The sequence below is a fragment of the Thalassophryne amazonica genome, chromosome 16, assembly GCF_902500255.1.
Source record: "Thalassophryne amazonica chromosome 16, fThaAma1.1, whole genome shotgun sequence".
Taxonomy (NCBI): Eukaryota; Metazoa; Chordata; class Actinopteri; order Batrachoidiformes; family Batrachoididae; genus Thalassophryne; species Thalassophryne amazonica.
Genome location: NC_047118.1, coordinates 55359344 through 55380761, shown reverse-complemented (window position 1 = coordinate 55380761; position 21418 = coordinate 55359344). Strand labels below are relative to the sequence as shown.

Sequence of the window (21418 nt, the reverse complement as noted above, 5' to 3'; positions counted from 1 at the left end):
AAACAACATGGCTGATGACTTTAATAATGTTGACACAATTAGGAATTGTGTTGGTCAAGATTGGTGCATTCATGTGATATCTTTGATGTCTATTACTGAGAAGCTTCTGAAGTTTAAAGTTTATTTATTCCTCATTTTGTTAACTCTAGGATTTATTAACTTGTCATATATATGTTGCACCCGCAAAGTATTCACAGTGCTTCACTTTTTCCACATTTTGTTATGTTACAGCCTTATTCCAAACTGTAAATGCATTTTTCCCCCAAAATTCCACTCACAACACCTCATCAGGACAACATGAAAAAAATTATTTTATTTTATTTTAGCAATTTTATTAAAAATAAAAACCTAATAAATCACATGTACATAAGTATTCACACCCTTTGCTCAATACTTTGTTGATGCACCTTTACCAGCAATTACAGCCTCAGGTTTTCTTGAATATGATGCCACAAGTTTAACACACCTATCTTTGTGCAGTTTTGCTCTTTCCTCACTGCAGCATGTCGCAAGCTCTATCAGGTTAGATGGGGAGTGTTGGTGCACAGCCATTTTCAGATCTCTCCAGAGATGTTCAATCAGATTCAGGTCTGGGCTCTGGCTGGGCCAATCAAGGACATTCACAGAGTTGTCCTGACGCCACTCCTTTGATATCTTGGCTGTGTGCTTATGGTCATTGTCCTGCTGAAAGATGAACCATCGCCCCTTTCTGACTTCAACAGCGCTCTGGAGCAGGTTTTCATCCAGGATGTCTCTGTACATTGTTGCATTCATTGTTCCCTCAATCCTGACTACTCTCCCAGTTCCTACTGCTGAAAAACATCTCCACAGCATGATGCTGACACCACCATGCTTCACTGTAGGGATGATGCCTGGTTTGGTCCAGAAATTAGACCTGGCATTCGTGCCAAAGTGTTCAATCTTCATCTCATCAGACCAGAGAATGTTGTTTCTAATGGTCTGAGAGTCCTTCAGGTGCCTTTTTGCAAACTCCAGCTGGGCTGCCATGTGCCTTTTACTAGGGAGTGGCTTCCCTCTGGCCCCTCTACTATATAGGCCTGATTGGAGATAGTTCCTTCTGGAAGGTTTTCCTCTCTCCACAGAGGAATGCTGGAGCTCTGACAGAGTGACCATTGGGTTCTTGGTCACCTCCCTTCTATACCCTTCTCCCTCGATTGCTCAATTAAGATGGGCGGGCAGCTCTAGGAAGAGTCCTGGTGGATCCAAACTTCTTCCATTTACAGATGATGGAGGCCACTGTGCTCATTGGGACCTTCAAAACAGCAGAAATGTTTCTGTACCGTTCCCCAGATTTGTGCCTCAAAACAATCCTGTCTCGGAGGTCTATAAACAATTCCTTTGACTTCATGCTTGGTTTGTGCTCTGACATGCACTGTCAACTTTGGGACCTTATACATAGACAAGTGTGTGCCTTTCCAAATCATGTCCCATCAACTGAATTTACCCCAGGTGGACTTCAATTATATAACACACATTTAAAAAAACTTGCAACTGGAATTTCTCTATCTGGAATGACATCTTCCAAAGGCAGTGCTCCCTACTGGCTAATTTCTGTCATTTTTTTGGGTCCTCTTGGCACACAAGATTGGACATTTTGTGGTTGTTGTATTCAATTGTCATTGATGAAGAAGGGCCTATTATTGTCATTGTACCTGCATATATACATACTGTACATTCAACGAAATTTGTCCTCTGCATTTAACCCATCCTAATTACAGTTAGACGCATTTCAACCACTAGGAGCAATGGGCAGCCACAGTCCAGTAACCCGGAATCAACTCCAGATGTAGAGACTGCCTTTGTCAGGGGCAGTGAAAGGAGAAGACCCTAAATAATGACAATGTGAAAAAAAATTATTTTGTTTTTTAGATTTTTGCAAATTTATTTTAAAAAAAATTATGAAACCACACGTACATAAGTATTCACAGCTTTTGCCATGGTGCTCAAAATTAAGCTCAAGTGCATCCTGTTTCCACTGATCATCCTCGAGATGTTTCTACAGCTTAATTAGAGTCCACCTGGGGTAAATTCAGTTCGCTGGACATGATTGGAAAAGCACACACATGTCTACATATAAGGTCCCACGGTTGAGTGTATATGTCAGAGGACAAACCAAGCATAAAGTCAAAGCAATTGTCTGTAAACCTCCGAGGCAGGATTGCCTTGATGCACAAATCTGAGGAAGGCTACAGAAACATTTCTGCTGCTTTGGTTGTACAATGAGCACAGTGGCCACCATAATCAGTAAAGGGAAGAAGTTCGGATCTATCAGGCCTCTTCTCATAGCTGGCCACACGTCTAAACTGAGTGATTGGGGGAGAAGGGCCTCACCCAGGGAGGTGACCAAGAACCTAATGGTGACTTTGTCAGAGCTCCAGCATGGAGTGGAGAGAGGAGAACCTTCCAGAAGTACAACCATCTCTGCAGCAATCCACCAAACAGGGCTGTATGGTAGAGTTGCTGGTCGACAGCCACTCCTTAGTAAAAGGCACATGACAGCCTGCCTGGAGTTTGCCAAAAGGCAGCTGAAAGACTCAGACCATGAGAAACAAAATTCTCTGGTCTGATGAGACAAACATTGAACTCTCTGGCGTGAATGCCAGGCATCACACCAAACCAGGCATCATCCCTACAGTGAAGCATGGTGGTGGCAGCATCATGTGTTTTTCAGCAGCAGGAACTGGGAGTCAGGATTGAGGGGAAGATGAATGCAGCCATGTACAGAGACATCCTGGATGAAAACCTTCTCCAGAGTGCTGTTGACCTCAGACTGGGGTGACGGTTCATCTTTCAGCAGGACAATGACCCTAAGCACACAGCCAAGATATCAAAGGAGTGGCTTCAGGACAAATTTGTAAATGTTCTTGAGTGGCCCAGCCAGAACCCAGACCTGAATCTGACTGAACATCTCTGGAGAGATCTGAAAATGGCTGTGCACCGACGCTCCCCATCCAACCTGACGGAGCTTGAGAGGTGCTGCAAAGAGGAATGGGCAAAACTGCCCAAAGATAGGTGCACCAAACTTGTGGTATCATATTCAAGAAGACTTGAGGTTGTAATTGCTGCCAAAGGTGCATTAACAAAGTATTGAGCAAAGGATCCGAATACTTTTACACACGTGATTTCTTAGTTTTTCATTTTGAATACCGTTGCAAAAATAAAAAAAATAAACTTTTTTCATGTTGTCATTACCGGGTATTGTGAGTAGAATTATACAGGAAAAAATGTATTTACTCAATTTTGGAATAAGGTTGTAACATAACAAAAAATGTGTAAAAAGTGAAGTGCTGTGAGTATTTCCGGATGCACTGTACAAATAAGTTGTGCACTCATGCTCCCAAATATGAGTGTTGATTTGCAACTGCAGCAACATTCTGAGTTGAGGCTCTTTTCATTCCACATTATCCTTCTTTTTCATGTTAATGGTACTAAATATTGCACTTCCAAGTTTTGTTTTTATTTTAATAAGTTTCAAACACACCTTGCAGTGCAGTGGTGACCCAGAGTGCAACCATCTAAGATCACCCACCTACTCCAGCAACTCTGCACTGCTCCTGAGGGCCCTGATGTGTTAAATATTGCATTTTCATGTTTGGTTACTTTTCTGATAATCATATAATAAACTTTAATAATATAACACATTCAGTTGGAACATTTCAAAGTAAGCTCCACAGTAATTATCGAAACAACTCAACAGAAAAGCTTAAAAGATAAACCAGAATTCAAACACAAAATTAAAAACACATCATGCAACCCAACAAATACAAACAGTATGAGTTAAAGTCATACACTGATTATAAGCAACAGAAAATAAATGTTTTAAGATATAATACATCTCACATTTCTTTGCACTATTTGCATGAACTAACTTTTGGTCCCATCATTTTTAATAAGTGTAGTCCATGCAGACAGTATGATATAAATTAATAAGGTCAGTTTTAAATCTGGCCATTTTCGGCCTGCCAGTAATATTGAAATGTGTTGGAGCTGCCCTTTAACAAGAGCTGCAGCTTGCCAACAGCGAATCCAACTATAAAAAGCATAATTTTACCAGCAGATATATCTGTGTATGTACAATAGTGTTGCACAGGGGACAGTCTTTAGTATGGTTATCTCATTTGTCACTCAGACATTTATTATGCAGAACCCCAGACACCACAAAAGTTTAATTTTCGTAAGCTTGTTAAAAGTCATGTCCTTTAGACTGAATTAATAAATGGACTGATATTAAAGAACATACATTCACATGCCAAAGGTCATGTTTGTTGTCAACCAACAGCACATCAACCCACACATCCCTTCTGATTTATGCTGAATATATCATTATAGATGGGCTCTTTGCAGAAGGGATGTGCTGGGTGAAATAATCACAAATATTTCCATAAAGTGAAACACTCATTTGCAGATTTCCAGATAACCAACCATACTGAATCTTTTGCATGTGAAGCTAAACACATAGACAAAACTGGTTTTGCTTTGACATCCTTGCCTGCATCTCCGTCTGCAGACGCGGGTGAGAGGCACAAACTGACAATCATCAACGCTTCATCGATCAAGGACAATCCTCACTGCAAAACTGCTCCTTTTCTCAAGAAATCCCTTTGCATTAATAATCATTCCGTCTGCCCTGTGTTTTTTGTGTTGTGGCTTGCATACACCAGGGTACATGCACGTGTGTCTCTCAACATCCACGCAAATGTGTTTCCGTGCAATGAGCCACCTCTTTGACAATGCAACATTGCATACAATTACTTGAACAGATAAAAAGTTGAAGCTGCCACTATACATGTTGGTATTTTGTTTCTAAATCCTCACACAGGGCACTGCAGAGGGAGAACTGTGTCGGATTTGCTCAACAACATTGCAAAGACACACAGAGGAAACCCCAAGATGCCCATGAAATCCAGTTCAACATTTATCTCTTCAAAACTATATTTTTTTTATTTCTGGTTTATTTCGTGCATGATTAAATCAGCGGAAGCCAATATTTTAGGCTGCAAATCTGAAATGACAAATATAAGTGAGTTTTGCTAAACTGAGGTTGTTTGACTAAAATGTAAATACATAAAAACAGGAATGAAATGGGTGAAAAAAATATTTAGACAACTGTAGCGACAGAAAAACAAATGGGGGGGGGGGGGGTGTCATTAATTTGTCATTTGTCTTCCTGTGTTCAGACACTAATATGAAATATTTTACAAAGTGATGGAGATGAATGCCCCACTGTAATAACAAAATAAAAGAAGGAATTTTTTTATTATTTACACAAAGACATAAATGAAATGCTGTCTATGCATACCAGATAATAATATTAATAATAATAATAATACACAAGCAAATACATCTGGCAAAATATTAGGGCAATCTTGATGAAATTAAAAAGGTGTTAAAGGAATAAGGTGTAAAAAAAATAATAAAATACGGCAAACGTTTTAGCTGTTATTAATCTGCATGGAAGCGATTTGCACCGTCACGTCTCACAGCGCGCATTTTAAACTGAAACTGCGTCGCTATTTATTTGTTCTATTCGCTGTGACAAACCTCATGCAGACACACTTTAAAATGGTGACAGCCTCCATGCAGGTTTTCTTACTCCTTTCACTCGGACGATCCGCAGCCGAACATTCGTCTCTCTCTCCCTCTCTTTCTCTCTCCTCTCTCTCTCTTCTTTTTTCACCCTGAAGGGTACAGGCTATAACATGGCGCCGTGCCGTTTCGAGGCTCGTTTCACTTGTTTTCATTACCGTTCCTAATGTCGCTACATTTTCCGTCAACTATCCTCTATTATTTTAAATATCCAACATATAATTTCCCCTCTCTGCAGCGCTCCCTTTGATTCATGCTTGACTCTCATGGCTTCAGGGCCAATAGGGTCCGCCTACAGGGCGTCTTGAAACCGTCACTTCTTATCCCCTTTCATCATCTAACGCGGGACGCCTTGAAACCGCAGGGCCAGTTATTGCCTTTTTTTTTAAAGTTAGTCCAATGCGGACTGGCCAACAGCCAATCAGAGTCTTGTTTACAGTCGGTGACTGACAATGCTCTGGCGCTGTGCCAACCAATCAAAACCTGCAATATTCACAGAGTTCATTTGGAAACATTTAGCACAATGTAATAACGAAAGTACATAGTAATAACGTGTGTGTGTGTGTGTGTGTGTGTGTGTGTGTGTGTGTGTGTGTGTGTGTGTGTGTGTGTGTGTGTGTGTGTGTGTGTGTGTGTGTGTGTGTTGGGGGGCAGAAGTGTCTAATCCTTGATTTAGTGTGGAGTTAAAAAAAAAACCCAACTGGTTTGATATTTTATTTACATTGCTTATTTCATCAAATGACGCATGACTATGAATTTAGTGTGAATGTAATTGAGATTTTTAAAATTGTTGCTTTTAAGATTCTGCTTAAAATACTTTAATCCTGCATTAAAACGGTTGTTTAATTTTTAATTATTCAGTATTGATAGTATTTGTGTCAGGTTTATGTCTTTTACATCAATACAATCCTTTAAAAAATTAAAATTAGTATAACAATATCACGTACAAAAATATGTAATTGCTACACTGTGCATATATGTGCACAAATGATAGAGTTGCTTGTTATTGTACACAATATTTTCAGTATGTTTTAAATTTTTAGACGCCATAAGACCCTCCCACTTCTTCATGCTTGTTTGACTGTTTTGTTCGTGTTTATTATTCACCTGAACTTTAAAGGGAGAATCAGTGTTAAAAACAAACGTGATCACACAAAACAGACATTTGAGGGACATTTTAAGTGATGACTGTAGATCAGCATGGTGACGTCATTGTGTACAAACTTGCAGATGGCATTCTTCCAACTTTTTTATTTATTTGTTTTTTAATTATTATATTTGAAAATGCACATAGTTTCCAACTTGACAATTTCTTAATTTTATTTTTAGTGGAATATTTGGGACACTTAAAATTAGATTTATTGTTGACCTCCTGATATATAAAAAACAAAACAAGCAAACAATAAAAACTAAATACAATTGTAAAGCGCATAAATCTTTTGCAGAAAAACATTGTTTGTTTTGGGTGATGCTGAGATGCTCAATTGCGCCCCTTCTGGCTATGATTATACTTGTACTGTAGTAGTTTGGGAATGGACTGACTTTCAGATGAGACAGAAACTAAAGAGTTAATCTGTTCAGTTAGTGATTCTCCCATTTTTGTTGTTGCTGTCGTCGTTTTTTTTTTGTTTTTTTTTTAGGTTATTTACACTTTCTAAACATAATAACATTTTATCATTAGTCATCAGTATAGTTAGCAGAAGTCATTTGTGGTTTGAGCCCCTCCCAAATATTTAGAAACTGCAGAAATTATTTTTTTTTCAATATTTGAACCAACTGCTTCATAAGACAAAACACTGGTTTGAAAAGCTTCAAAGACACAAAGCCTTGAAAAAATGAACACTTTCAAAATCCATACTACTTGAAACACTAAATGAACCAATTCCTGCTGAAAATGACTAACTGTCTTGAAATAATTGAAACACTATAACCAATTACTTCATAAATGGACTGCATTTAGTTAGTGCTTTTCCATCTGCATCAGACGCTCAAAGCGCTTTACACATCAATGCCTCACATTCACCCCAATGTGAGGGTGCCGCCATGCAAGGCGCCCACTACACACAGGGAGCAACTAGCAGATTAAGGACCTTGCCAATGGGCCCTTAGTGATTTTCTGGTCTCAAGTCCAATTCTTAACCACTAGACCATCACTCCCCATAACTTCTTGAATGATGCACTTTTTCAAATGCTTGAAACTCTAAATTACACAGTAATTTCAGAAAAAAATGCTGTTTCAAAACAGTCAGAATATCAAATTTTTCAATTATTTCAGATAAAGAATCATTATTTCAAAATGTTGAACAATTCATCAACCAAATGCTTCAGAAAATGACTGAAAATACTTGAACATATAAAAGACAAACTTGCTTCAGACAATGATACTGTTTCACAACACCTAAACCACTAAATGAACACAATGCTTCAGAAAAGTATTGTTATTACTGATAATGCATTTATTGAATGACTTTACTGAAATATTTGAAGCACTAAATAAACCAACTGCTTCAGAAAATGAAGCAGTAAAGGACAGCTGCTTCAGAAAATTATACTGTTTCAAAAATAGTCAAAACTCTAGGCTAAATGCATTGCTTCAGAAAATAAGTCACTGTTCAAAACACTTGAAATGCCAAACGAACCAATAGTGTCAGAAACTGACTCATGAAGTATTCAAAAGCTCGTCTAATTTCGTCTTGGAAGACGTGAAACACCATCTGAACCAAAAGATTCAAGGATTGTTTTGTGTGTTAAAAAAGGCAAAGTCTGAAAAACACAAAATGAAACACTCCCCCCGCATAAATTCCTGACCACACCCCTGGCAAAGCTCTATTATAAGAGATGCTGTAGCCGTAGATCATCCTGTGCTTTAAATCTGGCGCTTTTCACTCTATTTAACATTCCCAATCCCCACACCATTGGCCCGCCCTGCTGGCCAATCACATCCTTCCCTATTTCCGGGCAGGCAGCAGTAGCTCATTAACATGCACGCAACCAGCCAATTGGAGGGCGTGTTTACGCGGCTCGAGACACAAGGTACGCAGTTGCACCGGGAGAGAAATCGCCGCTCGGAGATCCGAGCCCCGATCCAGCCTGGCCGGGGGATCGAGTCCCGCACACGGACCGAAGCTTCGCGGCCTCACAGTGGAAATACTTCGCTCCCGACACGTGCTTTGTTTGGCGTTTTGATTTTAAATGGTCGTCGCAGTTGGCTTTGCACTTTCCCTCCCTGTATTTTGTGATTTTCTAATTTATTGTTATGCAAGGATTTAACATACCAGTAAGTAGTATTTTATATATATTAATAAAAAAATATATGCAGAATAATTACAGATGAATACATGACACACTGGGCATTCATTTTTAAAATGCTGTTTTTAGCGTAATTTATTATTATCTGAACACATGTATTGTTGTTATTTTAAATAAACGCATAGATATTTTAACCGGACTGCCAACCTGCGTATTTTTCAAGACAGGGAGCTCTTGGCGAACTATTCGAATCGATAAATTACTGTAAAATAATTTTAGTAAATTTTTGCTGTGATTTATTAATAAAGCGGGATTCGCTGGGAGAGTGCCGGGGTGTTGTCGGGACTCGTAGCCGGCCGCGGTGCACTCTTTGTCGGCCAACCTGATCGCGAGGCGCCGCCTGTCTCGCAGCACGAGCGACGTAATTTGGTTAATCGGCGTTTCGGCATTCGCTGGTTTCCATCGGGATTGTGTACTACTAAATGAGATTTGGGCAACAACTTTTTTTAAATGAATGAGCGTCGATCGTTTGTAGAATTACAGGCGATATTTGCTGAAAGAAATGTGCAGAGTTACTACGGCAAAAATAAAAGAAGAGCAGCGCGAGCGCAGCGGCGGGCGCGGTATAAAAAGAAAAAAAAATTAAAACCTACATTTTTTTTTCGTCGTAAAGCAGCAATCGATTGCTTTTTTTTTTTTTTTTTTTGCTAAAGCTGGATTTTTAAAAATTTTAACATCGAACATTCATGGGCTGAATGAAACATCATGGCGAATAGAAGGTAATGGCTGACTCGTCTCCGTTTGGAGACAAAGGCAGTCCCCCTGACGCGCGGCCATTCACCTTGGATCAGATCAGCTGTGGTATAAAAAAAAACCCAAAAAACAACAACACGAATTATTAGATGATTTTACATAATAGCCAATCACATATGTCCAAAATCATTACATTTTGTCCTGTTTGTAAGGAATTTATCGCTGGGCTGATCTGGAGAAGATAACTGCATGACCAATTTGGATCAGTTATACTTTAATTTATAGTGACATTATGCTGTTGGGGACCCCTTGTACACCCTTCAAGACACCCGATGGGGACCCCAAATTAATTAGCATATCTATAATAGAAAAGCAACACGTATAGCATTTATTTATATTTTGAAATAAATTTGAATAATCTCTGAATCACATCCCCTTCCCCACTCCAAACTGACTGAAACGCAGAAAAGTGTTTAATGTTGAAATTGCATTTATTTAATTATTTTTATCAGCTATTTTGCCGCAAGACGACAAGATTTAGCCTCCCCTTGCTTTCTTGATTAGATGACCTGAAATAGGTGAAGACAGGGTGAGAGTGCAATTTATTCACATGCACGTATACGCATGTGTGCATGCACACATTCAAGTATGCAGAGAGGGAGAGGGGGGAGGAATGGCGGTGGTGATGAGGGTGGGGGTACTCATCTCTTCCAGGAGCTGATTCATCCCAATCTTATTATTATTTTTAACATATAGGCTGCATAGTATTTATGCAAACATCATGCTTTGTGATTTAATATAAAATAAACATAAAAAGATCCCAATGAATTTGCAGGGCTCCGTGTTTTGTGGTGTATTGTACGTGCAAACGTGTATTTGGCATTTATGCCATTTGGATGCATGAACGCTGCGGTGAAAATAAGGTGTGATGATGGAGAAACGGCTGCAATAGTCGGTGACAATAGCAGCAGAATACACCTCATTCACCTTAACATGCATAGGCTGAATGCCACTATTTTTTATACAATAAAAGATACATACTTGTGATCTAACTATATATATATATATATATATATTATTGCAGTAAGTGTGTGTGTGTGTGTGTGTGTGTGTGTGTGTGGATTGTGCGTGAATATGAACGCTGTACATGCTGATTAGATTTGATCAATTCGGTTTTAAATCTTGCAGCAGCTGCGCTTTACGCAAACTGGGCGCAAAAAGAAATCTTATGCATATGAATGAATTGTGTACGTTATTTTATATAAATGTATTTTTAAATACAATATAACCTGACTATTTCATAGCATATTGGTTGTTTCTTGACTGGCTTTCTCCTTTGGCAGAAAAGATGATCGGCAGCTGCGTTTTTGGCTGGAGAAGCCTGCGATCGACTGAATGCAACACATAGATCCAAAGGAGAGGATTATTATATGGGTCGCATTTGAGTTGCCTCCACTGCTCCTATCCGGATTTCGGATTATTCAACATTCCTCGGAATGGAAGGACGGGATTTCGCTGCTCCGGCGCACCTCCTGTCGGAGCGGGGCGCGCTGGTGCACAGAGCGGCCTCTCGGATCGCTCCCTCGGGCCACGGCTCTGTGCAGCACGCCGGTCACTTCCCGCCGGGGAAATACTACCCGTCTCACATCCCGATGGCTCCACACTCAGGTCAGTCAAACATTTTACTATTGCACGAGGCAATCTTAAATGTGTTAAAATAAAAAAAAAAAGTAAAAGGTGCTTTTGTTGCAGCTCGTGCATGCCTTTATCATTGTGAATAATCCGCTGCAGCCCTGCGAAGATGATGTATTTATTCATTTATTTTTTTCCACAAAAGAGAAGTTTTCTTTGTAACCTCAAACGTGGTTGCTTATTTTATACAAATACCAGCTCTAATAAATCAGACCATATTTGGTTTACGCGAATCTAACCATCAAAAATTTTGATTAAGCTGAGTCAACATTTACAGCCCAAAGGTAATAATGGTTGGTTAGGCAAACAGCCGTTTGATAAATAGGTAAATGCCACGGTATTTCAAATGGCATTTAGGCTCTGTGTTAGTTTGCATGCGTTGGACACGCGCACGGGCACTGTCTTCAGTGGATGTGCAACTGAAATGAGACTGTCACTTCAAGTCAAATTGATGTGCACATTTAGGTTTGCACTGCAGGGGGTACAGTATGGAGAGTGCAAAAAAAAAAAAAAATCTATGTTGGGTATATGTGTTTGGGTGCGAATGTGTTGCACGCATCAGGATTAACAAGTGACTTGGGTAAGAGCACCCTATGCAAATGTGCATGTGTTCAACACATAAGCACACATCTATATCCGCATCTGTTTAAAAAGGCAAAAATGATCTTGATCCATGAAAGAAATGATGCACCACCCGGAGAATTTAATGTGATAAACTCTGCAATAATGCACCTTTGGTAAAGCATATTCACAAATATCGATTCAGTTATTGTCATGAAGTAATTTTGTGTCCCTGTGAGAACAGCGTAGTGTTGTTGTGAAGATTTTACTGTTCTTGCTTTTGTTTTGTCCAGAAAACATAACAAGGAAAGCCACAATGACGCCACACCCAGCGAATCAAATCATTGCATTTCTACAACCAAATGTGTCCATTCATTGTCACAGTATAGATGCACTAATGACAATGAATATTTTTTTTTCTTTCAAAGCTACATTAGATGCACTGTACATCAGCCAATATTAATACATTGCAGAATACAGTGGAATATACATTAGGCCCCATCAACGCAACAAACTATATATATATATATATATATATATATATATATATATATATATAGGATGCCCTATATATGCCCTTCCTGACGCAACTCCATGCGAGTGGAGAAATGTGACAGGGGTGGGATTTGAACCGGGAACCTTCTGCACTGAAACCAAGTGCATTAACCACTTGGCCACCACCCCTGCCTTATATATATATATATATATATATATATATATATATATATATATATATATATATATATATATATATATATATATATATATATATATATATATATATATATATATATATATATATATATATATATATATAGTCTCATCAAATATTTGTTATTTATTTACTCATTGCTGTTTTTGTATGCAGCTTTCCTCTATTTTGGTGATAAGAGATGTTTTTCCAGTTCATTGTATTTGTAAAGATTTTGAATTAATTTGCCAAATTGAGCTATAATTAGCCATTCAACCGAATTCATTGGTGCTGTTCACCATTCATTAGTCGCCATTCATGCACGCACACACACACACACACGCACACACACACACACACTGTGTTCTGCATCTGTATGATTTGTCTTTCGAGACGTTTTGTTGAGCGTGATGGTTTGCGTTGTCTGTGCATGTTCTTTCTCTGAACAGATGTGTGTGTGTGTGTGTGTGTGTGTGTGTGTGTGTGTTTTAATTTATGGAATTGTGCTGCATCAACATGAAGGCCGGCCCTACAAAAGTCATCAATCCTCAGTGAGCAGCACAGGTGGCTCATTGTTCTCCTCAGCCTCGTCAGTAACACATGGGTGTGACTGGATAGTTGTAATCTAGCCAGGATTTAAAAAAGGAGTTAAGTCTTTATATTTCTGATGCTGGACGGAATTAACATTGTAGAATAATTTCATATAATTTTGCATAATGTTGAGAATTCTCTGTCAGTGCCCATGCAGTTATTTGTGTCGGATTCTACTGATGGAGAAACATTATTTATTTATTTATTTATTTATTTTTTAATATTTGAAAATGTCAGTGCCATCATAAAGTGAGTAGGTGGATGTGCTGTGAAGCTTAATTTAAAATTATTCATGGTATATGTCAAAACAGCGCTCGGTGCAAACTGACAAACAGAATTAAATTAAGAAAAATGTCACATTTTAATTTTAGAAAATTAAAATAAGAAAAACCAACATTTTGCAGTTACCTCTGCCAGCCAACAGATGGTTATGTCATTGCCTCATCTATCTGTCTGTGTGTTATGAAGTTGAGTTTTTTAAAAAGAGTTTTATGAACTTTTAATCAGAGAAGAGTTAATTAAATGTTGATTAAATGTGTATACTTACTTACTTTCTCCCAAAATTGACAAAATTTATTTTGTGCTGAAATCTGGTAATCTTCAACTCCATTTATTTCTGTTGTATATCATAAAATTACAGCTAATGTAATTGCTGGTAAAGTATTTATTTTGGCAGAATTCCATGGCAAATATTGTGTTTATGTCAGATGTTGCTGGATTTTGCAGAAGACATAAAGGAGAAAGCACATGCGCATAGTTCAAAGTTCACGTAGCATTCGATGGAAACTGAAAACTTGGAATTTCACTAAAATGCTTTGAGTAAAGCTGCTGAAAAAGTTTAGTCTGTCCACAGAGACATTTTAGCAATAACTGTAATGAACATTAATGTTGGCAACTGACACAGCAGATGTGTTTTAGTGTTGGTTTACCTCTGTACCTCTGTTTTGTGTAAAACGTGTTCAGATTATCATCATAGTTCTTTCCAACAGGATCTCTGGTTCACTGTGTTTATTTGCTGTCTCTTTATTTTGCATACCTTTTTGTTTTTTGGCACTTTCTATCAAAATTCAAGGTCCATCACGTTTTTGTTTTTTTTTGGGGGGGGGGGGGGGGACTCAGTGAAGCTAACAGATGCATACGTAATCTAGCAGTGCCCTTTGACTCTGCACGGCATGCTGGGGAACTGAGTTTGTACCCATGTGGTTCAAGATTCTACTTTTTTCCCAGAAAACGATCATGTTTTGCAGCATAAGACTGTCACCCCTTCATTTGGTTACGATAAAACAAAATATGACATACATTGTAAAAATGCCAAATTTCCTTTTCTGAGTTTTTTTTTTATTTTGCTTTGTGACATCACAAAAGCTCCTTAAATCTAAAGCAACAAACAGAATTGTGAGCGCCTTGTGTTGGGTGGGCAGATGTGTTCTATGAGTTCATTGTTGTTCGATAACTTTTCATCTCACCAGTTTACAAATTGTAATGAAATGTCTGATTACAGAACAAACACGCTCGTCGGCCGACTGATCAAACTGATCGCCAGCTGTAGTTAGGCCTGACGAGGCCGGTCATTAGTGTCCCGTGTGCTGGCTCTATTAGCACAACGAGCGTGTTGTTTGCTGAATGTGTTGGATCCCTTCAGTTTCTGCGCACATTTTCCCCTGGGGACTAACTTGCACACTGGTTCACATGAATACTTTACAAAGAGCATGAATATTTCAGGGTTGATGTAAAAATGCATTTGGAGGCGGGTTTCTGATGTGGATCCTTGGAAGTGCTCCTCTGACTTTGCACAGTTGTTTATTGTGAGCGCTTCCTTCACCCTTGCTGCTGAAAAGACTGACTGCAGTTGCGACACCCTCACTCAGCATTGTTCTTTACTGGGTTACTGAATTTCATCATATTTTGGGAGGAAATTCCTTTCTTTCTTTTGCGCTGGCTTATGCATTTAGTTGCAGTCAGGCAATGCGGACACAAACACGTCCTACCTGCTGAACCGTAGCACTTAGTGTGAGTAAAGATTCCGTCAGCGTGCATTTGCCTCTGTCCATCTTCACCTACTACAAGCCGGTTATTTGGAATGCATGTCAGGTGGTCGATTTATCGTTTGCACTTGCAACATGTTCTGGGGATGTGACATTGGTGCAAGTTCTCGTTCGGCAATACCCTCCGAGACGGCGAGACCTGTAAACTCATCTAATGCCATTTAATTCAGCCTCTTCATTTACAAGCACTTTGAAATAGTAATTTTATCTTCTGCTGGCTCCGGCGCACAGTTGGACGTGATCTTCACTTGGCTGTGAGACGAGGATTCAGATGTTGGATAGTGTCAGAGCAGGAGACACAGTGGAGCTGTCTTTACTGCTGGCATTTATGGCTCCAGGCTCATCTTTCAGCCATATTGTTCTGCTCAGCAGGCTACGGCTGAGGTGTGGCTGTGCTAAAACTGCAGGGGTTCTGAGGCCGTCCATGGCTGAGCTCTGCTCTAAACACCCCATGTAATCAAAGGTCATATTTATGTCGTCTTGCTCGCTCAGCCTCCCCCCCTCTCTCTCTCTCTCTCTCTCTCCCTCCTCTCATCCATTTCTCACCTACTTTTCTTTCCAGCAGGAAGACCCTCGTCTCTGGGAAGCTGCGGTCTTCCTGCCACTTCTGTTTAAGCCAGACCGGGGCCATTGTTGCAGACCCCAGCTTTGTGTGTTTTACTGCCGCTGTTAAAGATAAAAAACAGTCCCTTCCATCCCCTTTATTGTTTTCTGGTAGGATGTCCCTGTCATTTATTTTTTTTTTTGTTTTAGCTGGATATCCAAACAACCCCACCCCCCCCCCCCACCCCCCCTTCAAAGGTTATTTATGCCGTCTGCCTTCTCTTATTTATTTTTTTTTCCAAAGGGGAATAAATAACTTTAGTCAGACTTTTATTGAACGTCTCATTCCTGGAATGTCCCATGGGACTGTGGTAGTTGAGATGGTGTTTCAAAGACAAACACAGGTGTTTGCGGAGTGAGCAAACTGTGGTTATAACCAGAATCTTCAAATAAGAAACTTCAGTTTTAGGATTGTTTGTGGGTTAACGGTGGTTTGGTCTTCATCATTATTCTGGGAAAAGGTTTTTTTTTTACATGTGTCTCCTCCATTTGTGTTTTGGCTGCTCCCACTTTTTCTTGGGGTCTTCATAATGGACCTGGTGTAGATCTGCATGTTGGTTTTGCACAAGTTTTACAATGGATGAACTTCTTGACGGAACTCCAAAAGTATGAAGAATGAAGCACACGTGACCTTGAACCAAGAACCTTCTGTTTGGGAGGCAAGTGTGCTAATTCTGCATTCTAGTTAGCTCGGAAGTCATAAATCATGACGGGGAATGATGTCACCCACCCACCTCCCCGAGTTAAATGTGTTCTAATTTCCACACAACACTGCAAATTGGAAAACAAGATGGACACCTCCAAGAAAGACTTCATTGTGCTGAGTATAAAGAGTTACAAAAGAAGTATGGTCCACTGAAAAAAGCTCATGGAAGAAGACAGATGGCTCAGAAGGTAGGTTAGGTTGCATTTACTGCACAGTTGGAAGCGTTTGGTAGCCATAGACAAACCCTCTATGATGTCACCCATAGGTTTTCTGAAGAGCATTTATGAAGCTCAAAGAAGTGGTGGATGTTGCCATGTTGGCAGTGCCTATACTCAGCCCAGTCTCATGTTTTTTTTGTCCTCCTTGTTGGGAAAGTGTAGTGACACGGACCCACAACAGGGGGCGTAAATGAACGGACAATGGAAGGAGTCAAATTATAACACTTTACTGTTGTGAATGACACAACTAAACACAGCAGATTACAGAATGTGCAAAAGTCAATCAATAAGGTGTCGTGTGGGCAGGCTCGACGATAGGAGACGCCCGCCTGGAAACGAACCGGAACCACACGATTCCCACTGCCACCGAACCCGAGGAATACTGGAGCCGCCAAGTCCCGGAGTCCCCAGGTGGCCACCTTCACGGCGTGTCGGATCTGGTACTGCTGGCAGAAAGCAAAGACAGTCAAGGGTGGGTGTGTGAACACCCAGTAACAATCCTGGTGGGAATTCCACCTCCACCTCTCACTCAATACTTGCAGCGATCCCTCAGAGGAAAAAGAGTGCCGTCTGCACAGCCTCCACAAAAAGGACCGGTACTCCTGCAAACACTCACAATAAACTGATTTACAAAATATCACAAAAAGGCTGAGGATATTACCTCTGGTAGAAGATGATATCTCGGCAGTGTGGTGGAGGTGTCTTCCTGCTTTTATTCCAGATGTGGATTGGATGATTAGTGACAGCTGTCACGGATGATGGGTGACAGCTGTCACCACGGCTTGTTCCTGAGGCGGCAGCGCCCTCTCGTGCCTGAAGCCCGCACTTCAGGCAGGGCGCCCTCTGGTGGTGGGCCAGCAGTACCTCCTCTTCTGGCGGCCCACACAACAGGACCCCCCCCTCAACGGGCACCTCCTGGCGCCCGACCAGGCTTGTCCGGGTGGCGTCGGTAAAAATCGGCCAGGAGGGCCGGGTCCAGGATGAAGCTCCTCTTCACCCAGGAGCGTTCTTCGGGTCCATACCCCTCCCAGTCCACCAAATACTGAAAGCCCCGGCCCATTCGACGGACATCCAAGAGCCGGCGAACTGTCCAAGCCGGCTCCCCGTCGATAATACGGGCAGGAGGCGGCGCCGGACCGGGTGCACAGAGGGGTGAGGTGTGATGCGGCTTGATTCTGGAGACATGGAAAACCGGATGGATCCGCAGTGAGGCCGGGAGTTGGAGCCTCACTGCGGTAGGACTGAGAACCTTGAGGATGGGAAAGGGTCCAATGAAGCGGTCTTTCAGTTTGGGAGACTCGACCTGTAGTGGAATGTCCCTGGTGGAAAGCCATACCTCCTGCCCGGGCTGGTATGCGGGGGCCGGGGAAAGTCGACGGTCTGCATGGGCTTTAGCCCTCGTCCGGGCCCTCAACAAGGCCGAACGGGCGGTGCGCCACACCCGACGGCATCTCCGCAGGTGGGCCTGGACCAAGGGCACACCGACCTCTCCCTCCACCAAAGGAAACAAAGGGGGTTGGTACCCCAGACACACCTCGAACGGGGAGAGGCCGGTGGCAGAGGACACTTGGCTGTTATGAGCGTACTCGATCCAGGCCAGATGTTCACTCCAAGCCGCCGGGTGTGCGGAGGTCGTGCACCTAAGGGCCTGCTCCAACTCCTGGTTGGCCCGTTCGACCTGTCCGTTAGTCTGTGGGTGATACCCAGACGAGAGGCTTACGGTGGCCCCCAGTTCCCGGCAGAAACTTCTCCACACCTGCGAGGAGAACTGGGGACCATGATCCGAAACGATGTCTGTTGGTATCCCATGCAGCCGAACGACATGGTGGACCAGGAGATCCACCATCTCCTGGGCCGACGGGAGCTTCGGGAGGGCCACGAAGTGGGCCGCCTTGGAGAATCGGTCCACTGTCGTGAGGATGGTGGTGTGTCCCCGGGACGGCGGGAGGCCCGTGACAAAATCCAGACCGATGTGGGACCAGGGGCGGTGAGGCACAGGAAGTGGCTGTAGGAGTCCCTGTGCCTTCTGGTGGTCCGCCTTGCCCCTGGCGCAGGTGGTGCAGGCCTGGATGTAAGCCCGGACATCAGTCTCCAGGGACACCCACCAGAAGCGCTGCCGGACCACTGCCACGGTCCTACGCACCCCTGGGTGGCAGGAGAGCTTGGACCCATGACAGAAGTCCAGAACGGCAGCTCTGGCCTCTGGTGGGACGTACAATCTGTCTTTCGGTCCTGTTCCGGGATCCGGGCTCCGTGCCAGGGCCGAGGAACTGTTGCAGCTTCCTACGGCTCGTAGGTTGGGGCCAGTCTCTCACCGCTGCGACCTTGGCCGGATCCGGGGCGACGGAGTTGGAGGAGATGATAAACCCCAGGAAGGACAAAGAAGTGCGGTGAAACTCGCACTTCTCGCCCTTCACAAACAGCCGGTTCTCCAACAACCGCTGCAGGACCTGACGTACATGCCATACATGGGTCTCAGGGTCCGGAGAAAAGATGAGTATATCATCCAGGTATACGAAGACGAATCGGTGCAGGAAGTCCCGCAAGACGTCATTAACCAAAGCTTGGAACGTCGCGGGGGCATTAGTGAGGCCAAACGGCATGACCAGGTACTCAAAATGACCTAACGGGGTGTTGAATGCCGTCTTCCATTCGTCTCCCTTCCGGATCCGAACTAGGTGGTATGCGTTCCTAAGATCCAACTTTGTGAAGATTTTGGCTCCATGCAGGGGGGTGAACACCGAATCTAACAAAGGCAACGGGTATCGGTTGCGAACCGTGATCTCGTTCAGCCCCCGGTAATCAATGCATGGACGAAGACCGCCATCTTTTTTGCCCACAAAAAAGAAACCTGCTCCCATCGGAGAGGTGGAGTTATGGATCAGCCCGGCAGCTAAGGAGTCCCGGATATAGGTCTCCATTGATTCGCGTTCAGGTCGGGAGAGGTTGTACAGCCTGCTGGATGGGAACTCCACACCTGGCAACAAATCGATGGCACAATCGTACGGACGATGCGGGGGGAGAGTGAGTGCCCGATCCTTGCTAAAAACGTCAGCAAGATCGTGGTGCTCAACTGGCACCGCCGACAGATTGGGGGGAACTTTGACCTGCTCCTTAGCCTGGGAACCGGGAGGAACCGAGGATCCCAAACACATCCGATGGCAGGTCTCGCTCCACTGTACCACCACCCCGGACGGCCAGTCAATCCGGGGATTGTGTTTCAACATCCAGGGGAACCCCAGAATCACACGGGAGGTAGAAGGAGTCACAAAAAACTCAATCTCCTCCCTATGATTCCCTGACACTACCAGAGTTACTGGTGGTGTCCTGTGTGTGATTAAAGGGAGTAGGGTGCCATCTAGTGCTCGCACCTGCAATGGTGTAGGTAGCGCCACCAGAGGGAGCCCTACCTCCCTGGCCCATCTGCTGTCTAGCAGATTCCCTTCTGACCCTGTGTCTACCAGTGCTGGGGCCTGAAGGGTTAAATCCCCGCTAAGGATTGTAACTGGGAGCCGTGTGGCAATGTGTGTGTGTCCCACGTGAATTTCTTGGCCCACCCTAAGCCCAGTTTCTAGGGGCGGGCGTTGGTGTTTAACCGTTCGGGGCAATTGCTCAATTGATGCTCCATTGAGCCACAAACAAAACACGCCCCGCGTGGAAACCTCCTCTGTCTATTAGGTGGTCTAAATGTAGCCCTGCTCGTGTCCATAGCTTCGTCAGCAGGGGGAGCTGTCGCCCTACGGGACGTAGAGGCCAGGGAGCGTGGGAAGGGCGGACCTTTCTCGGACCCAGAAGGAAGAGGGACAGCGCGCGCCCGGCCACGTCCTTCGTCTCGTTCCCGACGGCGTTCCTCAAACCGATTGTCTAACCGTATAACAAGATCAATAAGCCCATCTAGTTCCCGCGGTTCATCCTTGGCCACTAGGTGCTCCTTTAGGACTGACGACAGTCCGTTTACAAAGGCGGCGCGGAGCGCAGCGTTATTCCAGCCGGACCTCGCAGCCGCGATGCGGAAGTCGACTGCATAAGCAGCTGCGCTTCGGCGTCCCTGTCTCATCGACAGCAGCACAGTTGAAGCGGTCTCTCCCCTGTTAGGGTGATCAAACACAGTTCTGAACTCCCTCACAAACCCAGTGTACGTGTGAAGGAGCCGTGAATTTTGCTCCCAAAGCACCGTAGCCCAAGCGCGTGCCTCTCCCCGAAGCAGAGTGATCACATAAGCTATTTTGCTTGCGTCTGACGCGTACATGACGGGACGTTGTGCGAAGATGAGCGAACACTGCATAAGAAAGTCCGCGCACGTCTCCACACAACCTCTGTACGGCTCAGGAGGGCTTATGTATGCTTCAGGGGATGGTGGGAGGGGTTGTTGAACCACCACTGGAACATTTATATCCAGCACAGGGTCGGCAGGAGGAGAAGCTGCAGCAGCACCCTGAGCGCTCGCCGCCACTTGCGCGGGGAGAGCCTCCACCCTGCGGTTCAGGAGGATGTTTTGCTCGGCTATTTGATCCATCCGAGCCGTAAATGCGGTGAGAATATGCTGTAGCTCACTAATCACGCCTCCTGCAGACGCCTGCGCTCCCTGCTCGCCCATTGGTTGTTCAACAGCCTGGTGACGCCCCTCGGAGTCCATGACGCTGGCCGAGATATCCTGTTGGGAAAGTGTAGTGACACGGACCCACAACAGGGGGCGTAAATG

The 21418-nt window shown here is 43.3% G+C and overlaps 1 protein-coding gene across 1 annotated transcript in view; it reads left to right on the top strand.

Annotated features, from left to right (window-relative positions):
* The first annotated feature begins 8658 nt into the window (after window positions 1-8658).
* Window positions 8659-21418, top strand: part of LOC117527681 (BAH and coiled-coil domain-containing protein 1) — a 179275-nt gene continuing 166515 nt past the window's right edge. The window contains exons 1-2 of the mRNA XM_034190135.1: window positions 8659-8884; window positions 10953-11277. Coding sequence (XP_034046026.1) covers window positions 11106-11277 — 172 coding nt within the window. The 5' untranslated portion in view covers window positions 8659-8884; window positions 10953-11105. The remainder of the gene's footprint in view (window positions 8885-10952; window positions 11278-21418) is intronic.